Source organism: Leptonychotes weddellii, chromosome 8, assembly GCF_054177405.1.
Source record: "Leptonychotes weddellii isolate Sample4059 chromosome 8, ASM5417740v2, whole genome shotgun sequence".
Classification (NCBI taxonomy): domain Eukaryota; kingdom Metazoa; phylum Chordata; class Mammalia; order Carnivora; family Phocidae; genus Leptonychotes; species Leptonychotes weddellii.
Window position 1 is genome coordinate 17,355,040 of NC_138376.1, and position 19,912 is coordinate 17,374,951.

General features: G+C 45.9%; 1 protein-coding gene across 2 annotated transcripts in view; it reads left to right on the forward strand.

Moving 5' to 3' along the window:
• F13A1 (coagulation factor XIII A chain) overlaps nucleotides 1-19,912 on the forward strand; it is a 151,824-nt gene that overhangs the window by 122,698 nt on the left and 9,214 nt on the right. For both annotated transcript variants that reach the window (XM_081827727.1, XM_081827728.1), the window contains exons 12-13: nucleotides 1,058-1,345; nucleotides 6,547-6,707. In XM_081827727.1, coding sequence (XP_081683853.1) covers nucleotides 1,058-1,345; nucleotides 6,547-6,707 — 449 coding nt within the window. The remainder of the gene's footprint in view (nucleotides 1-1,057; nucleotides 1,346-6,546; nucleotides 6,708-19,912) is intronic.

A 19,912-nucleotide genomic window follows, 5' to 3' on the forward strand; every position in this document is an offset into this window, starting at 1 on the left:
ATGAGTTTGGGAAGTCTTACATTAACTAAGTCTCCTCACTGTAGGGCTCAAGCTCAGAACCTCTGATAGGCTGGAATCAAGACAATGAGCATCTGGAGGCCCCAGACAACCCAGTGCTCCCCAAGGGAACTTGGCCTTAGAGCCCTTTGGCAGAGAAGGCTTGTTAACGACTTGCCAGGTCTGAGTATAGGGGCGGTGCACTATTTGCAGAAAAAGTGATCTCTACACTCTGTGGGGGGTGGGGGCGCAGGATTAGCGGGGAGGATGGCAAGAGAGGAAGGAGTAGAGGGCAGGACGGCAGCTGCCCAGGGGTCAGCTCAGCAGGAGAAAGTGGGACAGGCCCACGTGGAAAGAGAGACAAGGAAGACAGGTCTTATCAGAAATACCCGTGAATAGGGGCGCCTGGGTGGCTCAGTTGGTTAAGAGACTGCCTTCGGCTCAGGTCATGATCCTGGAGTCCCGGGATCGAGTCCCGCATCTGGCTCCCTGCTCGGCAGGGAGTCTGCTTCTCCCTCTGACCCTCCTCCCTCTCATGCTCTCTGTCTCGCATTCTCTCTCTCAAAAAAAAAAAAAAAAAAAGAAATACCCGTGAATAGGAGAAAATTGGTATAGCACAGGGTGGAATGGCAAGATGCAACTATCGCCAAAATCTTTGCTTAGAGACCCCCGAATTCTAGCTAGGATTAGGGGAGGGAAGCAAATTGGCACCACTATTTGAGAGGAGTTGGACTGGGCCAACTCTGCCTGCAGAACCCTGAAGTAGCAGCCCTGGAGAAACAGCCCTGAGGGCAACCCCTTAGCACCCCGCTTTCAGATAAGCCCCGGCGATGCCAACTAACTCGGCAGCCCGGGCAGGTCATAGCTCTCCAGGAACCTGATTTTGCAGAATTGGTAACACCTGAATAAGGATGACGCCTGTCTCGAAGAGCAGTTGAGTGGCTTACAGAGGCAACCAGACCAGTATAACACACAGTGCCCAGAGCACAACGTGTTTATTAATTTCTCTTTGATGCATTGCATTTCTTTTCCCCTGTCATGATCTCTGCATCTCTCCTAGGCCAAGAAGAAGAGAGGCTGGCCCTGGAAACTGCACTGATGTATGGGGCTAAAAAGCCCCTCAACACGGATGGTCTTCTTAAACCCAGGTCTGACGTGGTCATGAATTTTGAAGTGGAAAATGCTGTGCTGGGAAGAGACTTCAAGCTAACTATCACCTTCCAGAACAACAGCTCCAACCGTTACACCCTCTCAGCCTATCTCTCGGGCAATATTGTCTTCTACACGGGGGTCTCCAAGACAGAATTCAAGAAGGAGACATTTGAAGTGACGCTGGAGCCCATGTCTTGTAAGCTAACAAGGGGGGCTCTTCTCCCCGGGACTTGTTCTCTGCCTCCCTGTCTGGCTTGGTGCTGTCACTCATTAATAACTTCCTGTCAGGGGCACCTGGGTGGTTCAGTTGGTTAAGTGTCCAACTCTTGATTTCAGCTCAGTTCATGATCTCAGGGTTGTGGGATAGAGTCCCACTTCCGGCTCTGTGCTCAGTGGGAGTCTGCTTGAGGATTCTCTCTCTCCCTTTCCCTCTACCCCTTCCCCCCACTCCCTCCCTCTTTTGTTCTCTCAAATAAATAAATGAATCTAAAAAAAATAATAATAACTTCCTGTCAAAGTTAAAGTTTTGCCGCAGAGCTCAGAAACAGGAACCCCATAGGAGAACCTCCTTCTTCTAGAGGGGCCTCAGATTTCGGCTTCACCTCTCATGCATAGAAGTGAACACTGAAATTTTCAAAGCCTAAAGCCCCATGAGTCATGAAAATTAAATGTAACTTCTTGCTACTCAAAGTGTGGGCCGAGGACCTAAAACATCAGCATCCCCTGGGAGCTGGTTAGAAATGCAGACTGTCAGGTCCCACCCCAGATCTGTTGAACCAGGATCTACATTGTAACAAGATCCCAAGGGGATTTTAGTGCCCAGGAAAGTTTGTGAAGCACCTGTATCAGAAAGCAGCACCCCCCGCTCTACCCCGTATCTCTCTCCCCAAGTCATGTGTTTTGCTTTACCATTTAGAAAGTAAGAGATCTAAACTCTGCATATGGGCCATTTCTGAAAACTCATCTGCTGATATAGTGGGACAGGGGAGAGCCCACCCTTGGGAGAAGAGACTGGAGACTCAGGATGTGCTGTCCAGGAGCTTCTGATGGGCTTTGTTCTCTCTGCCACCTCTCATGGGGTCTCTTTCTCGTCCTTGATCCTGCCCAGCCTCCCTCGAATACATGCCCTTCCAAAGCATCTCCTTCACTATAAAAATTCAGAATATTTTAAGCAGGCTTGGGCTTGACAGTCTTCAGCTTACATTGGGAATTGCAGTTTTGACCAATCTCATTTCTTGGGGTACTAGTATTTAGGGGGCACAAAGGTTAGTCACATAACTGGTAAAATGAGTTAACTGGGAGAAACTGGTCTCCAGGCCAAGCATGTTGAGTTAAAGCAGGTTGGAAAGGATCTAAACCTTTCAGGGCACTGGATTTCTGTTGACCTGACATGTGGCAAAGAAAATTAAAGGTGTACAAATAATAAGTTTTACAACGTGAAGGCAAGCAAGACTAATATGCCCCCAGGGATAACCAACCCACACATCCCAGTCGTTTTCAAGCTTTCTGGATTCAGTGGCTGTCCCAAGCCCCAGTGAGTACCCTTGTGAGGCTATAGAAAGATATTCCCAGAAAAATGGGGAACATTCCTAAAAATCCTAATTCCAACAAACCTACCCAACCTTAGGGGAACAAATTTCCGGAGCTATAGTAATGTGACTAATGATTAGGAAATCACCATGGTATATATTTTTTGGAAACTGAGAGATCTAGCAATTTTCCTATCCCTCAAGGTAGGAAAGGTAATTCTTAAAGACAAGACTCATCAGTATAAAGGACTCAAGACAACAGGCAGACACAGTGGAGTTTAAAGAAACTGAGTCTTGGAATTAGACAAATGGGGATTTTAGGTGTGACTATGTCACCTACTGGCTGTGTGTCCCTAGGCAAGTTACTTAAGTAATCTGAGCTCTTCCGTGCATGGGAACAATACCATCCACGCCACAGGGTTGTAGATTCGTTCCCCAAACCTTTATTTCATGCTTAATGTCTAGATGTTGTTTTGTCCTGGAAACACAGCAATGAACACAACAGAAGTGCCAACCCTCATGGGGTTTGTGGTCTTAAGAGGTGGGGGCTGGACAATAAACAAAGTACCATATAGTATAGTTATACACATAACAAGAAAATATAAAGCAGGGTAAGGGAAGAAGGGAATGTTGGTGGGGTGGGATGATCAGGGAAAACCTCTCTAATGGGATGACATTTAACAGGAACCTGACAGAAGGAAAGGAGCAAGCTTTGCAGCCAGAAGAAACTGTAAATGCAAAGGCCCTGAGGCCAGAGCATGTTTGATATGTTCAATGAGTAGCAAGGAAACCAGAGTTGGGAGCAAAGGTGGCAAGGGAGAGTGATGGTGTAGACCACATAAAGAACTGTGGGCCCTTGTAAGGACTTCGGCTTTGATTCTAAGTGAGCTGAGCCGGAGGAGCCATTAGAGGATTTTTTGAGCAGAAATGAGGCCTGATCTAACTTAGGTTTAACTATACACCATCCTTTCCCACCTCACAAGAATCCCATCTCCTTCCCCTTTTCTCCCTAATCCAATAAGAAAATGAGCTTCTATGAGTTGATAGGGCTGGAATGGCATGATACATTAACCCTCTCGGTCACTGATCTAGGGACAGCGACCAGGTGGAATTAACTGTATGCAATAGGTTGCAAACTGCAATCTAAAATAAATGGCAAATAATAATAATAATAATAAAATAAATTGCAACGTGTTGCAAAAAGCCACCTGATTCTAGACCTTGATCAAGCAGGTCAGAGTACACTCCTAGGAGACTCGGTTGCAAAGAAAGTTTTCCAAGTAGAATGGGAGGCATACTTCCCAGATTGATGATTAAAGAGAATGTGTGGGCTAGAATCAGCTTGGAAGATTTGAATAACTTAAACCTTCCAGTACCTTCAAAGGTGTTATCATTTCCACTTGACTATATTTAGTTTTCTTTGCTTTTTGGAAAAAGAGATGAGGCAGCTCCTGTCTGTGTCTCCCTCGGCTTTCCCCAGACACAGTAAATGATATTGGCAGGAGCCCAGCTCCACCACTCATAGAATGAAAACCTATTCTTCTTTCTCTTGCCACGTTTAATAAACTTTATCTAGAACAATTTCTTGTGCAGTGGCAAAACACAGCACTTACATAACATACTATTTCAGGAGCACTGTTCTCTTGGGCTTGGAAGCACAGCCCAGTTTCCTTAGGGCTATGATTTAGAGAATGTTCTACCCAAGAGAATAATGTCCTGGTGCCAACATTATAAAGGTAGCAAAAGTCTTCGTTAAAATTGGTAGAAAAAAGTCAGAAATATCTCGCCAACCTCAAGGAATCCAGTGGTCAAACAGAGCCCCCCCCCCAGTAATAACCAGAGGAAATCTCATTTTTTAGTATTGCTGGAGGCAGCTAGAGACAAAACATATGTTCTTCAAGGCATACCATTTGCCACTCCATCCATCCAGAGCTGGGGGCATGAAAAACAGGCCCCTTGTGCTCATCTGAGGTTGTATCCAGTCAAGGGATGGAGTCTTATCTGTCTGGACAATTAATTTCTAGGGGAGTCATGGAGGAAGTAGGGTCCGGGCTCAGGCCCAAAGAAGGCAATATGAAAGGGTCATTAAAAAAGCAGAATTCAAGGGCCAAGTTCAAGCCAAGGTCCTCCTAACTCTGGGAGCTTCTCAAAGTTGAATATGCATCATGTGGGCATCTTATTCAAAAGCAGATCATAATTCAGTGAGTTGGGGTGGGGTTAGGGGTGGGGGGGTTCAGAGAACCTGCGTCTCTTATGAGCTCACAGCTGATGGTCTGTAGGCCACACTCCAAGCAGCAAGCTCCTGGACTGGAAGGGCCATACCTTCCACATGAACCAACGCTTCTACAGAGCTGATCCTGTGGGGATCATCCTGGTTGTTGGAGCAGTACCCCCCGCAAACCCCAGCTGCACATTAAAATCAGCCGCGAAACCTGTAAAATAATGCCTGGGCCCCAGCCTCCAAACTCTGATTTAATTGGTCTGTGATTTAATTGGTCTTAATTCAACAGGGCGGGTTTTTAATGTCCCCACCAGGATTAAGAACTCCTCAGTCAGAGGGCTAGAGGAGGTCACAGTGCCTATTTATCTGTGAAGGTGATGAGCATGGCCTGATGCATCCTCGCCTGTGGGCCGACAAGTCAGGGAGCCTTCCCTGTGCCCTGGCTTGCCCTACACAGTATCCCGTCCTCATTGCAGGACTGCTGTTCACTGGGGACTGACTATCCCCTGCACCTGCACGTAAAACAATGGACCCTGGGAATCATTCCTTTCAATAACTTCCACAGGGACGAGGAATCTTTGGCAAAAGGCAGACATTGGGCAAGGAAGCAGTGGTGGAGATGTTCCATTCTGTGACCATTTGCAGAGCCTGTGTTCTGGGCATGGGGATGGAGGCATTGCCACCCATTTCCCCACTGGGCCAGCTGTCAATGCAGCGCGAGCACCTGGCTCTGAGCAGGTGAGCAGGTGCCACACCATGGCCCGGGCTCGGCCTCTTTGCTCTATTGAATCCTGAGCAGTGGGAAATGAGAGTGATAGAGAAAGCGGGCAGTGCAGCCGAACAGGACCTCACTGTTACATTCAGAGCCACAAGATAGCATTTCTGCCCTCAGCCCAGATGGTGAATGGAGGGGAGCCTGGACCACTCCCCAGCCTCTAAATGTCAGTCTCACTGGCCTGTCCTCAACACCTAAAAGCTAACATCAGTGACTTGAGGAACCAGGCATTCAGCACAGAGGTCCTTTACATTGCAAATAGGAACGGGGTGGGAGAGACCTGAATGCCTAGGATAAAAACTGGTTTCAAGGGCTTCTTTCTCTTATATAGAAAAGTCATGTAAGATTGGTACAGAAAAAGCTGGAAAGAAAATGTGAAGTGCTATAAGGATAAGGTTTAGGTAGTTGACAGTTTTGCTCAAGGGTGGCCTATGGCCTGGGAGAGATGTTTCTTGTTGCACGAGGGGACGGTACATGGACTGGTGGCCTTGGGTTTCTGTCATCTTGGGATTGTCCACGGTCAACTCAAAACAGCCACAGTTAAAACCCCTTGGTCCTTGATCTTCAACATCCCTGTCATGGCTTTGCATTTTTACAACAGCAAAAGCACTGTTTGGAAAAAAATGACACATTTTCTCTAGTAAGGCTTTCCTGAATATTAAATTTCTAGCACATTCTTGTTTTATCCAAGAAGCACGAGACTTTGTCCTTGATTGAGTCTTCATCCTTCACCTTGGCTGTGCTTCTGGTGGATGCTGAGGTCCTTTTGCTCCCTTGAATCCCGATGGGGAAGGAGATGGAGCACGTGGGCAAAGTCAAGCAGGTCTAACTCAGGTCCTGATGTTCTGTATGTTTGTTTCTCCTCCTGCCAGTCAAGAGAGAGGAGGTGCCGATCAGAGCGGGCGAGTACATGGGCCAGCTGCTGGAACAAGCATACCTGCACTTCTTTGTCACAGCGCGTGTCAACGAGACCAAGGATGTTCTGGCCAAGCAGAAGTCCGCCATGCTGACCATCCCCCAGCTCACCATCAAGGTCAGTTTTACCATCTCAGACAAGGGAGAAGGGCAAGGTTATTGATTAGGCACCCAGGCGTACTTAGTGTGTGTGTGTCCTGCTCAACAAAAAAAGTAGGGGGGGAGCTAAGATCCTCCTGTTCTTTGAAAGAAGTAAACTGCCCTATATATAGACACACACATATATAACACTTTTCCCTCCTCTCCAGATTTAAATATATAGATGTGGCTGCAGATATAAGTAAAACCTGTGGGTATAAACATACTTGTGGAGGATGATAAAGATGTGTAATGGACACAGATAGAATTTCAGTGTCTCCAGAGTAAAGTGGGTCAGGCATGGCATGAAATGGAAACCACTGGGATCATCTCCCGCCTGCATTCGGGACATTGAGATCTAACTGTATACAGTAAGATGCACTCACTGAGATGTCAGCTTGGTGACAGTGAGTTTGTATATACATAGACGCCTTGCAACCACCAGCCAGATGAAGACATAGAGGAGTCCAAACACTCCAGAAAGCTCCCTCATGCCTTTTCCAGTCAATAATCCCTTCCCCCATCACAAAGATAACCACCTTTCTGACTTCTATCACCATAGGGTTATTTTGCCCGTTTGGCTAGTAGTTTTTATTTGTCTCTCCATTTACCACCAGAAATCTCTGCCCAAATGGTTCAAAGAAACTTGGCAGAGGAGGGCAGAGGATGGATGGAAATGGAAGACAAATATGGCAATCTGTTTGCTCCCTCTTTTCGGGAACACTGGCAGCATCTGTAGCCACATCCTGAGACACCTTCCTGTCCTGTGAGCAGAAACCCAGGCCTCCATCCATGTCCTTGGGGTATGATAACCTTATGTCAGCCTTACCCAGGTATTAGAGGCCTTCTCAAGTTGCTGGAGGTCTTTTTTTCCAAAAGTGATTAAAAGCATTAGCACAGATCTTAAGCTTCATTCTTCTAAGGTGATCATCAAAGTTTACCAAGTTGCACATATTTTAAATGCCCCCAGAGGTGGCAGGGGTCGGGGGTACTGTAAGCCCTGGGTCTTATGAACCATTTGCTGTGAATCATTTGTAAAGCTAATGACTGTCGTGGAGCACTCAGCAAGGCAGCTGCCAATGGGTCTAGCGCTGTGCACATGGCACTTGAGGACGGCCATGTTATGAGTCACCCCAGGGAGAGGCTCACCCAAACACACACAGGTCGTGCCCATTGAGACAGAGAGCCCAGGTCCTTCATTTTGAGAAAGGCTTAAGTCATCCTGAGGCCTTCCCCCTCAGGGCCCGCCCACGGCCTTTCACAGCGTCCACACAAGAGGCCTTAGAAGATAATCGAACAATGAGGTCGTGCAGGGTCTGCAGGCAGAACAGGAAACAACTGCAAATGGAGGGTGGCATGAGGCTCCTCCAGAGGGGCCATCAGTGCTGTTTTTGAAAACGTGCATTCACTAGCATAAGGTGCTGGTACCAGAACCAGGGCCCCCCCCCCCCCGCAATGGCAGGTGCTCCCTGGGAGACCTGTCCCACCGGAGGTGGGGCCTGCCTTCATTAGGAACCGACGCCCTGTCCCTATGAAGGGCTCAGGAGAGAGCCCCTCCAAGCTGTGGGATGCTCCAGCCATAGCCTAAGATAGAATTTAATTGCACCACTGACAATAAACTGGATGTATAAAGGAAACTAATACCTTTCATCTTTTAGACATTATTAATGTGAAGCATTATTTGTTGGTTGTCTTCTGGGTTTACTTAAAGAGCAGTGAAATTCCCCTGGGGCAGAATGGAAATGCCCTCTGCCACAAGTTGAGTGACCTGGGGAAGGGCAAGTGTCCTTTAAAAGAGTTACGGGTTTTGTTTTGTTTTTTTCTTAGTTTTTATTTCTGTAAAGGTATGGGAGATGCTGTTCTTGGAAGAAACTTATTTAGAGGTAGGACCATTTGACCAGCGCTCCAGCCTGAGTGAGATGGAAATCCTGGCTTCTGTCCAGTGCTGTTTGTTCAGGAAAGGAGTCAGGAGCATCCTCACCTCAGCTACCCCTAAACCACTAACCTCATTAACCATGCCAATCCCAGGGATGAACTAAATCCAAGCAAGGGAAGAGGTGCTCCTGGATAAAGAACCTCACACTGTAAAAGCCACCCAGATGTCACCGAGCTGTGAGGGGCTCTGGTTCCAGAAACTCTGGCTCCTGGGCCAGGGACCTGGGATGCTGCTTGGCCTACAGGAGATATGACCCTCCTGAGAGTGACTGAGAGAGAGAGAAAGAGGACACAGAGAAAAAGAGGGGAGGGAGGAATAGAGGAGAGGAGAGAAGAGGGAAGATGGTGGAGGAGAGGAGAGGAGAAGAGAGGAGAGGAAGGACGTGGAGGGGAGGGGAGGGATGGAGGGAGGAGAGAAGAGGAGTGGGGAAGAGGAGGGAGGAAGAGGAAGAGAGGGAAGTGGGGAGGGGGAGGAGAGGAGAGAGGAAGGGTAGAGGAGGGGGGAATGAGGGGAGAGGAGAGAAAAGGAAGGAGGAGAAAGGAGCAGGGGAGGGAGAAGAGAGAAGGAAGGGGTAGAAAGAGAGAGGGAAGGGGGCGCAGAGGGGAGAGGAGGGAAGGGGAGGGAAGGGGGAAGCAAGAGGAGAGGAGAAAGAGAAGGTTATGATGATCTTGGCCCAGGAGAACTCAGGGAGAGGGGTTGAATAACTTGTCTAAAGCAGGAGTTGTCAAGGAGGTAAAGGCCATGAAAGCACAAAAGCACAATGGCTCAGGGGTCCACAGTTACCTAGGTGCATGTCCCCAAATTCTAGGAAGATGCTAGAACCCATTGTCAATCTCTTTGAGCCTAGGTCAGGCCCACAGTGGACAGACCCTCTCGAGGTCGCTGTGAGGAATGTGCTGGACACAGGGTGACTCTGCGTGAGAGATGAAGGGTTAGGAGGATGTGATCATCCCACCCTTCATTTTCGGGCAGGAGAGGAATGAGACCAGCACGTGGCGATGACAATGACAGCAGCTAGGAGCCACTGAGCTCTAGGTTATTGTAATTCTCTTGTGTTATCTTAGTTAGTCCTTGTGACCATCCTAGAGGTGGGTATTATTGCAGTCCCCATTCTACAGATGAGAAAACAGAGACCTGAGTGGGTGGTAATATCACAATCAAAAACATGGGCTCTGGGTTATGCAGCCATCAAAAAAAATGAAATCTTGCCATTTGCAACGATGTAAATGGAACTAGAGGGCATTATACTAACTGAAATAAGTAAACCAGAAAAAGACAAGTATCATATGATCTCACTGATATGAGGAACTCTTAATCTCAGGAAACAAACTGAGGGTTGCTGGAGTGGTGGGGAGTGGGAGGGATGGGGTGGCTGGGTGATAGACATTGGGGAGGGTATGTGCTATGGTGAGTGCTGTTTGTTTTGTGTAAGACTGATGAATCACAGACCTGTACCTCTGAAATAAATCATACATTATGTGTTAAAAAAAAAAGAAGATAGCAGGAAGGGAAAAACGAAGGGGGGGATATCGGAGGGGGAGATGAACCATGAGAAACTATGGACTCTGAGAAACAAACTGAGGGTTTTAGAGGGGACGGGGGTGGGGGGATGGGTTAGTCCGGTGATGGGTATTGAGGGCACATACTGCATGGAGCACTGGGTGTTATATGCAAACAATGAATCATGGAACACTACATCAAAAACTAATGATGTAATGTATGGTGACTAACATAACATAATAAAATTAAAAAATAAAAAATTAAATTAATTAATTAATTAATTAAAAAAAAAAAACATGGGCTCTGGGACCAAACGTTCTGAAATCAAAGCCTACTTTCTCATGCGTGTGAGCCTGGACACATCACTGAATCTCTCATAGCTTCTCTTTCTTCCTCTGCAAAATCGCCATACTCACCTCAGAGGTTGTTGTGAGTATATGTTGAGCTGATGAATACCTAATGCCCGGGAACTTCCATGGAAAGTGCCTGCCTCAACAGAGGGTCTGTGCTTTTCAGGGGAGGAGAGATCGCATCAGGTCAAGGCACCAAAACTCAAGGTGGTAGAACAGTAGACGATCCTCAATGAATGGATAACATCTCAAGCTGCAGACATGGGTGCAGAGACCACTCCAGAGGCCAGGAGAAAGTGTGAGCAAAGGCAAGGAGAGGGGTAGACAGCCTGCGGAAAGAGCTAGAAAGCCTGCCCTGGCTGGAGGTGAGGCAGGCAGTAGGAGACTAGCGAAGATAAACCTCTGTCCAAGGCACTGCCCTCTTCCGGGACTCCCCAGTTTAGCCTTGGGACTGGAGTGGCCTGGCAGCCGGTGTGCCCCTGTCCTTACCTCACTCCCTTTTTAGAGCAAATAAAGGTCAACCAGGAGCAATTATTGGGTCCACCTGTCTGAACCCATGCACTATCAACCAAGCAGTTAGGTCAGCAGACATGTACTTACACCCTAATGGACCCCGCCTGCGGCTGCATTTGTCCCCAGGAAAACAAAGATCGAGGCTGGTTTAAATTGCGCTCCCAGTTAACTATTCCCAGCACCCACCATGCGTGAGTCATACTGTATGATCCTCATGTGGAAAATGGCAGGGAGAGACACTCATTAAACTTTAATGAGCACGCATCTCTTTATCTGTGCTATCAAAATATTTTGATGAGAAAAGTATGTTTTATTAAAATCAGACATAGAGGTTTTTCTCAAGTGTTGTTAGTTGTAAGATGCTGTAAGTCAAGAAAAGACTCCACCATTTTGATTTTTAGTGAACAGCTACTTTTTGGAGAGAATGGGGACGTGGAGGGAATTGAGCTGATCCCCAGGCTAGAGACTAGCTTGCTTGCAATCTGCAATGTATAACATGGAAACAGTGTTCTGGTGGGTTTCTCCCATTCCCAGTTGGCAGTGAAGGCTTCCGTTTTCAGGTTCTCTAGCCAGCTAGAGTGAGAACACTGGGAGGGACACCGGCAGTCCCTTCTACAAAGAGGTGGAATAACGTAGTGGTTTCAGTGGCTGGAGTCGGACCTCCTGAGTTCATAATCCTACATGGGCTGTTTTGGGCTAATTACTCAACCCCCTCCTATGTAAAATGGATCCAGTAGGAGTACTGGCCTGGTTGGGTTTCTGGGAAGGATCATTGAAATAATCCCAAAAAAGAATCTAGCAAGAACCTACGGTAATCATAGTACGTACTCACCCACTCACGCCAGCCACCATCTTGCTTTCTCTCCTCCTCCTCCTCCTCCTCTCCCTCCTCTTTCTTTCTCTCCATCTGTCTCATACACATCCTCTCTCTGAACTTCTGCATCCCCTTTTGCAGAATGAATAACACGCTAATTATTACTCTTATTTTTCAATACAATCGTATGCAAAACTCAAAGTTGTGAGCATTAACATCAGTGATGCTTGTGAGAACGATTAGCCCACACCAGGACCTAGTAGTTGCTGATAAATGTCCCCTGCCTCCCTCCCTGCCTGGTCCCATCTGTGCCTGTGAATCCAACAGGTACACCCCTGAGAATTGCTTAGGGTAGCATGTGGCCCTCTGGTCTATAGCAAACGTAACCTCACCTAGTGGCATAGACTGACCACTGGGGATGCAGTGTGTGCTCTGTTCCCTGTGGAACCCTCATGGGAGGGAGACCACTCTTAAAGTGCCTGGCATGAGACTGAGAGAGAAGAGGCATTCACATGTTCCTCAGATAACCTCCATTCAGGATCTGGGAAATAAACTCTTCCAAGTGCCATTCTAAAACAGCTCTTTAGTATTGTCATGTGGAACATGTCCTGCAGCCTTTATAGAACAGCACAAAACAGCAATAGAACTAATTTTCTCATATGAACTAGGGACAATTTTGCTAAGAGAAAACATAACCACTGTCTACGTATGTGATTAAAAAAAAATCACAACTATGATCCCGATGTTTATAGCAGCATGATTTACAATAGCCAAGATATAGAAGCAGCCCAAGTGTCCATTGATTGATGAATGGATAAAGAAGATGTGGATGTGGTGTGGTGTCTGTGTATGTGTATATAATGGGATTTTTTTTTAAAGATTTTATTTATTTATTTCACAGAGAGAGATAGTGAGAGCAGGAACACAAACAGGGGGAGTGGGAGAGAGAGAAGCAGGCTTCCCGCTGAGCAGGGAGCCCGATGTGGGGCTCGATCCCAGGACCCTGCGATCATGGCCTGAGCCAAAGGCAGACGCTTAACGACTGAGCCACCCAGACACCCCTATATAATGGGATATTATTCAGCCATAAAAAGAAGAAAATCTTGCTATTTGCAATGATATGGGTGGAGCTAGAGAATATAAGCGAAATAAATCAGAGAAAAACAAATACCATATGATTTCACTCATGTGGAATTTAAGAAACAAAACAAACAAGCAAAGGAGAAAAAAATAAGAGAGAGAGAGAGAGACAAACTTAAAAACAGACTCTTATCTATAGAGAACAAGCTGATGGTTCCCAGAGGGGAGGGAGTGGGGGGATGGGTGAAACAGGTGCTGGGGACTAAGGAGGGCACTTGTCGTGATGAGCACTGGGTGTGTGTGTGGCAGTTTTGATCACTACATTGTGCGCCTGAAACTAGTATCATGCTGTATGTTAACTAACTGGAATTAGAATAAAACCTTAAAATTTTAAAAAAATTTAATTACAACCATGAACACACAGGTGACCCCAAATTTGGAAAAAAAATTATTTAAACATCTAAAATGAAAACAATTGACAGTTTCCAAGCTTTTTTTGATACCATTTTGACATTCCTCACTGCCTCCTCCCACCCCTAGTTGGGCCCAGTCCCCACTAGGTGTTGGCCAAGAGCGGCGTGAGCAAGATGATAACATGCATGTGCTCCTTGCTTATTTGTTCTGTTGGCTGAGAGTTTTCTTCCCTTTGCTTCCTCCCTTTTATCCACTCACTCATTTATACATTCATGTATTCAGTTCATTCAACAAATAGTTATTTGGTGTGCACTCTGTAAAATAATTTGTAGCAAGTGCTTTAAAAAAAATACCAGAGAAAAACTCAACACGGAGAACATTTTTTTTTTTAAAGATTTTATTTATTTATTTATTTGACAGAGAGAGACATAGCGAGAGAGGGAACACAAGCAGGGGGAGTGGGAGAGGGAGAAGCAGGCTCCCCATTGAGCAGGGAGCCCAATGTGGGGCTCGATCCCAGGACCCCGGGATCATGACCTGAGCCGAAGGCAGACGCTTAACGACTGAGCCACCCAGGCGCCCCAACACGGAGAACATTTTTATTGACTTTTTCTCTGAAATGGGGAGAGACTGCTGATTTCCCTTCTAGGAGTGGCTGCCTAGGTCAGCTCCAGAAGTGCTATCTCTCTGTTCTAACATGGGTTGGCTGCAGTGCATACAGGGCCGACGAAGGGAGGTGATTCATAGAAATCAACAGGCAGAATGTCCTCTGGGCTTGCAGCCTTGAGGACCACACAGGTCACACAGGAAATGTCCCCGCTGTCCCCCGCCCCCACCCCAGGAGGGTACCGGGACCTTCCTCTGGGCAGGCCCCACTCCAGGCCAACACCTACACTGGTGCTCACTGCACCCAGCCTGGGGATGGGGGCGGCGGAGAGGGGACCAAATCCAGCCCATTCACCACCGGCCACACCATGCAGGGAGCAGCGTCCACCCCAAAAAAGGGGTGCCCTTGCCTAACTTGCACAGATAAACCCCAGCATTGGCTCCATATCCACATCTGCTCTGACTTGAAACACTATTGGTTTTTCTTCACTGGAACGCACTGATCTTGCTGAGGTTAAGTTCAGAATCCTCTTCATTCCCCCTCTGCCCGTGCTCCCCAAAGCCCCTATTTTAACCAGAGTAGAGCAAAGCAGAGGATTGCTGTGGGGAGTGTCTGAGCCGTGCTCCTCTAACATCCTAATTCTTATGCCTCTATCCTGGAGGGGAAGGTAAAACTGGGAAACCACTTGAGATATGAGTGCCCCCATGACAGCTACTGGGTAAATCATTTTGCTCTGTGACAGCCTAAATGTCTAAAACTTCCCAGCCAGGCAAGAAATGAAAACAAAGACTCTGTGTTCTAACTGTCCCCTGAACCCTGAGCCATAGAACCCTCCCCTGTCTCCATCCAAGCACATTTATCCGTTCCAACCTCCCTTGGGTTCTCCATGACTCTGTCACATGTCTGGACCACCAGGGCCATAAGTTACCAGGGAGGCTGGGACAGGGGCATGGGGACCTGGGCTTCTCCACTTCTCTTTCAAGTGTTGGTGGAGGCTGGCAGCTTCTCTCCTTGTGGCTTTCTACTCCAGTACCTGAGAAACCATAACTAAGTCATTCTGCAGAAGAGAACTTCTAGGTGAGGAGGTTTGCATGGTCATGCTGGCAACATAAGATTCTCCCTTTAAACATCAATTGCATTTAGATTCAATAAATGCTATGTTTCATATGTTCTGCCAGATGGTTTCACATATCCTCCCAATAACCACATGGGGAACCAAGGCCTAGAGAGTTCGAACAACTTGGTCCAAGGACACACAGTGGCAGCCCCTGGTCTCTACACCCTGAGTCCAACACTCCCTCAGCGCCCCCCAACCATGGTCACATTCTGTGTCCTACCCACTGCGGTTGTCCCCCTCGGCACTGTCTTCTCAATCTGTGGAGAAAAACAAAGACATCAGTCTATGATGTCCCATCCTGAGGGGCTCTGAGCAGGTGGAGCCTATGTATCCCCAAAGGGTCCCAGGTGGAGCACCACCAGCCATGGCTTTACATGCTCGGGTAGCTGACTCTCTGCCCATTCATGGCTGTTTGTCACAGAGGAGCAGACCGTGGATATGCTCCATCAGCCAGGAGAGCACGTCCTAGATGATATCTCTGAGTGAGCCCTGCCACTATAAAGTGTGCATTTGCACCTCCCTGCTCAGCACAGCTACTGAACAACCTGTATTTGAAAATGAAAATGAGAAATCACTGCTAACTGGGGTGCCTAAAACACAATTTTCTCTATATATTTCCCGTTTGCTAATTTTTAATCTTAAAAAAGAAACACAGACACAAAGCAAAACATCAAGAATAATGAATCTTATTACCTTCAAACGATCCCACTCTGTTTAGGCAACTGGGTATTTTCTAAAATGATATTTCTATCTTTACCTTACATAGAAAATCCTATTATCGTCAAGTAATTTATCAAGGCCCCAAGGCTACCTTGTCACATTTTACTCTGGCATAGGAATCAGATTCTTTCCCCCATGAAGTCAAAGACAAAGAGTTGGGTTATACATACATTTCCAAATTTAGTTCAGGGTCAAGTTATAATCATCGTGCTTACCTGGAAGTTTAATGGTAACATAAGGTAATACTGCGAATGATTTCATCAGTGGATTTCAGAAAATAAAGAAGCGACTTCCATCAAAAAAAAGTTACTATTTTTGCCTTTCTGCTGTCAGAGATGACAGTGTATGTAGGGTTTAAAGAGGAATGTTTTGGAGTCAGAAAGACCTAGATTCGTATCTGAGTTCTACCAGTTTACTAGCTCTGTAACTTGGGTCCTTTGATTATCTTCTAAGTGTCAGATTGACATCAGTTGAATGAAGATAATGATAATGTTGCTCCCAAGCCCATAAGGAGGGCTGTAAGGAAGATGAAACAAGATAATGTAAGTAAAACGTGAGCAGGATGCCTGCGTTACTAAGGAAACGCTAAAAATAATGCCAGGTGCGGGGCGCCTGGGTGGCTCAGTCGTTCAGCGTCTGCCTTCGGCTCAGGTCATGATCCCAGGTCCTGGGATCGAGCCCCACATCGGGCTCCCTGCTCGGCGGGAAGCCTGCTTCTCCCTCTCCCGTTCCCCCTGCTTGTGTTCCCTCTCTAGCTGTCTCTCTCTCTCTGTCAAATAAATAAATAAAATCTTTAAAAAAAAAAAAAATGTTTTAAAAATAATGCCAGGTGCTATTATCACGGCCACCAATCAGAGTCCATGAAGGGGGTGTGATTAAGCAATGAATGGCAGCAGATCTGCATTCAATCTTACTTCCCCTACTTAATATTCATGTGAACTTGAACAAGTTACTTCGCGTCCCTGCACCTCAATTTCCTCCAGAAAACAAAGACTTGTAGTATCTACCGTATAGGGTTGTGAGGATTAAATAATCAGTATAAGTAAATCACGTAACAGCATTGTCCAATAGAACTTCCTATGATTATGGCAATATTCTAAATCTGCACTGTCCAATATGATAGCCACTAGCCACAGGTAGTTATTGCATACCTGAAATGTAGCTAGTACCATTAAGGACCGAATTTTTAATTTAATTTAAGTAGCCACACGTGGCCAATGGCTACCACACTGGACAGTGCAGACTTAGAACATTGCCTGACTACCATAGAACCATTAGTATTATGTACTAACTGCTAAACTAAGTGAGTTAGCTGGAAGCAGTAGTGGTGCTGGTATGTGAGCACAGTTCATGAATAAGAAACTACTTCTTCCCAGCAAGGCTAGAGGGGAGAAACAAATTTATTTTCCAGTAATACATGTAATACGTTATTGATGGCACTTGGAGTAAGGGCCGTGAGGTGAACTATTAAATCATGTGAATTAAATTGCCACCTAAATTCATTCTTTCTCAAATTTTTTTCCTTCATTTCAGTTTCAGTTTTGAACACAGGTATGCATATTACAAAGCATATACTCCTTGGAAGAGATCTTGTGATTTTCTGAAAAGGAATTGCTTCCAAAATTTACGTGCGTGTGTGTGTGTGCGTGCGCGCACATCAGTAACTTTCTCGTTCACCAAAAAATCAAAATAATTGCTATTTATCATGAGGTCATACAAAAGACAAGAACTCAGTATGTCAGTATTGGTGAATGTTTAACTTGGAAAGCATCATATTCTATGTCAATATTTAAAAACAGATATTTTAGGGACACCTAGGTGGCTCAGTCTGTTAAGCGTCTGCCTTCAGCTCAGGTCATGATCCCAGGGTCCAGGGATCGAGTCCCGCATTGGGCTCCTTGCTCAGCGGGGAGTCTGCTTCTCCCTCTGCCTGCCACTCCCCCTGCTTGTGCTCTCTGTCTCTCTAACAAATAAATAAATAAAATCTTTTTAAAAAATAAAAACAGATATTTTAAATGGAATATTGAAAACACTAAGGACCATCAAACACATAGAAGAGACTTTGATGTCATGAAGAATGACATACACTTTATCCTTTTCTCTGGGCTGAGTAATGGCTACTCTTCTCAGAAGTGAGTGCACATAAAAGTTTCTTCCTGACCTAACCTTCTCTGGATTGTTCGAGCCTCCCTTTGTTTAACTTTTTACAAGAGCGAGAAGTTCAGAAATATAACAACAATGATATGGAATTATTTTTACAGCATTAAAGAAAAGGGAACAGTGCAGATTCCTTAAAGAATTAGATTTGGACATTTTCATCCACAATGGTCTTCTCAGCATTTGGCAGATACCATAGCATGGCACCTCACTTAAATCAACGCGTACTGTGAAAATACTTTGTCCATTTTCCTCAAAAGAAGGGAGGAAAATATCTCCACTTAGTTTCCCTACACAGAAAACAAGGATGTTAAATGTTAGGCAGACTTTCATATTTGGCTTGGTTTGAGTCTCTAGGGTTCATTAGCATCTCAGTAGTCAGGAAAAGGAAGTTTACATTCTGGGTGCAGGAGATGAATGTCAGGAAAGGGACACTGAGTCTTTGTTAATTGCAAAAGAAACACTCTACAACCTGAAAAGAGACCTCTCCTTTCATCCTCCCACCTCTCCAGGGCCTCCTGCCTCATCTGCATCAGTGGCCTCCTGCCCACTGAGGATCGGGGATGCCCAGGGAATATTTACACACCCAGGGAATATTTATACGCCCATGGAAGCAGCTGGCTACAAAGATAACATCTGAAGGGAAACTGGTTAGGCATGATGCATGAAGTTATGTGAGAAGGCTTAATCTTCAAATCATGGCCAGATCCAAAGCCTGTCCATGAAGACCCAGGCACAGAGGGCAGCCTTCCAAACACTAAATTTCCCCAGCACTGTCAAAAGTGACCTGGAAGGGTACACTTTGCTTTCCACAGTGCAAGAATCTTCCCGTAGAGCTAGCCTCGCCATATGGAAATCATTGTTCACCTGGAGCCCATGAGCCTGGGAGGTCCATGGATAGATCTTCTGGGTCTGTAACAAATCCCCTAAAACCACACGTGAGAGGTGTATGTATCTTGTGTTTGTCACTGTGTGTGTGTTAAGGAAGGGTCAGTAGCTATTACCAGATTTTTGTAAGGGGCTTCTGTCCATACCTGTAATAGCATGCCGTGAAGACAGCAGATGGCTCCAAAATATCCCCCCCCCATGAAATTAAAGTGATCAGACTTTTACCAATAGCATCTCTGAAGCAGCCCCACCTTCTCCAATTCAGGCAGTTTTTGTAAACATTATCTTTATATTTTTAAAAATCTAAAAGTGTTCTGAAATTGTTTTCCAACTTAGGAAAAATATGTTGGCCATACTTGAAAATTAAACCAAGAGTACTCAGAGCATTCTAATAACGCACTCCTGTACTTCCAACATATATATTGATAGAGTCAGGACATCTGGAAAGAAAGTGAAAATTTCAGCCTGTCTTCTAAATGTTTTGTCTGCATCAGAGATTTTCACCTGGGGAGCAGTTTTCTAAGTTGGCTCCTAGAAATCAACAGGGGTGCTTACAATAAACTGATTACAGGCTCCACCTGAGGTTCTGAGCTAATTGCTTGGGAGTGGGCCTAGACCTCCATGATTTTTAAGTTCCCCAGGGGACTCTGTATGCATGGCAGGCTGAAGACCACGGGCAAAGCGCTGGACAAACCGTTCGGCCTACGATCTGTGCTCTGCTGTGGTCACCACCATGATCATTGTCTGCTCCACCCTGATCCCTGTGACCCCAGCAGTCCCCTCATCCCACCCAACAGGTGTTGATTTGAATGTCATAAACATGGAGAATTGGCTGCAATTTTCATTTTTCTCATAGATTTTTAAAATTCCATAGACATAAATTTAGGCACAAATTGTGTCTTAAAGAGTAAAGCCCATGAAGATCTGTTCTTTACTGCAAAGTCAGTAAGTGAGAGTCTTTTTCTCTGGGAATTGTCCTTCCTCCTTCCTTCTGTTCGTAAGAAAGGCTCATTTCCATATGATTTTTTTCTATAGTATATGCCACTTAAAGAAATAGGGTATAAGAATGACCGAGTTGTTACATAGGAA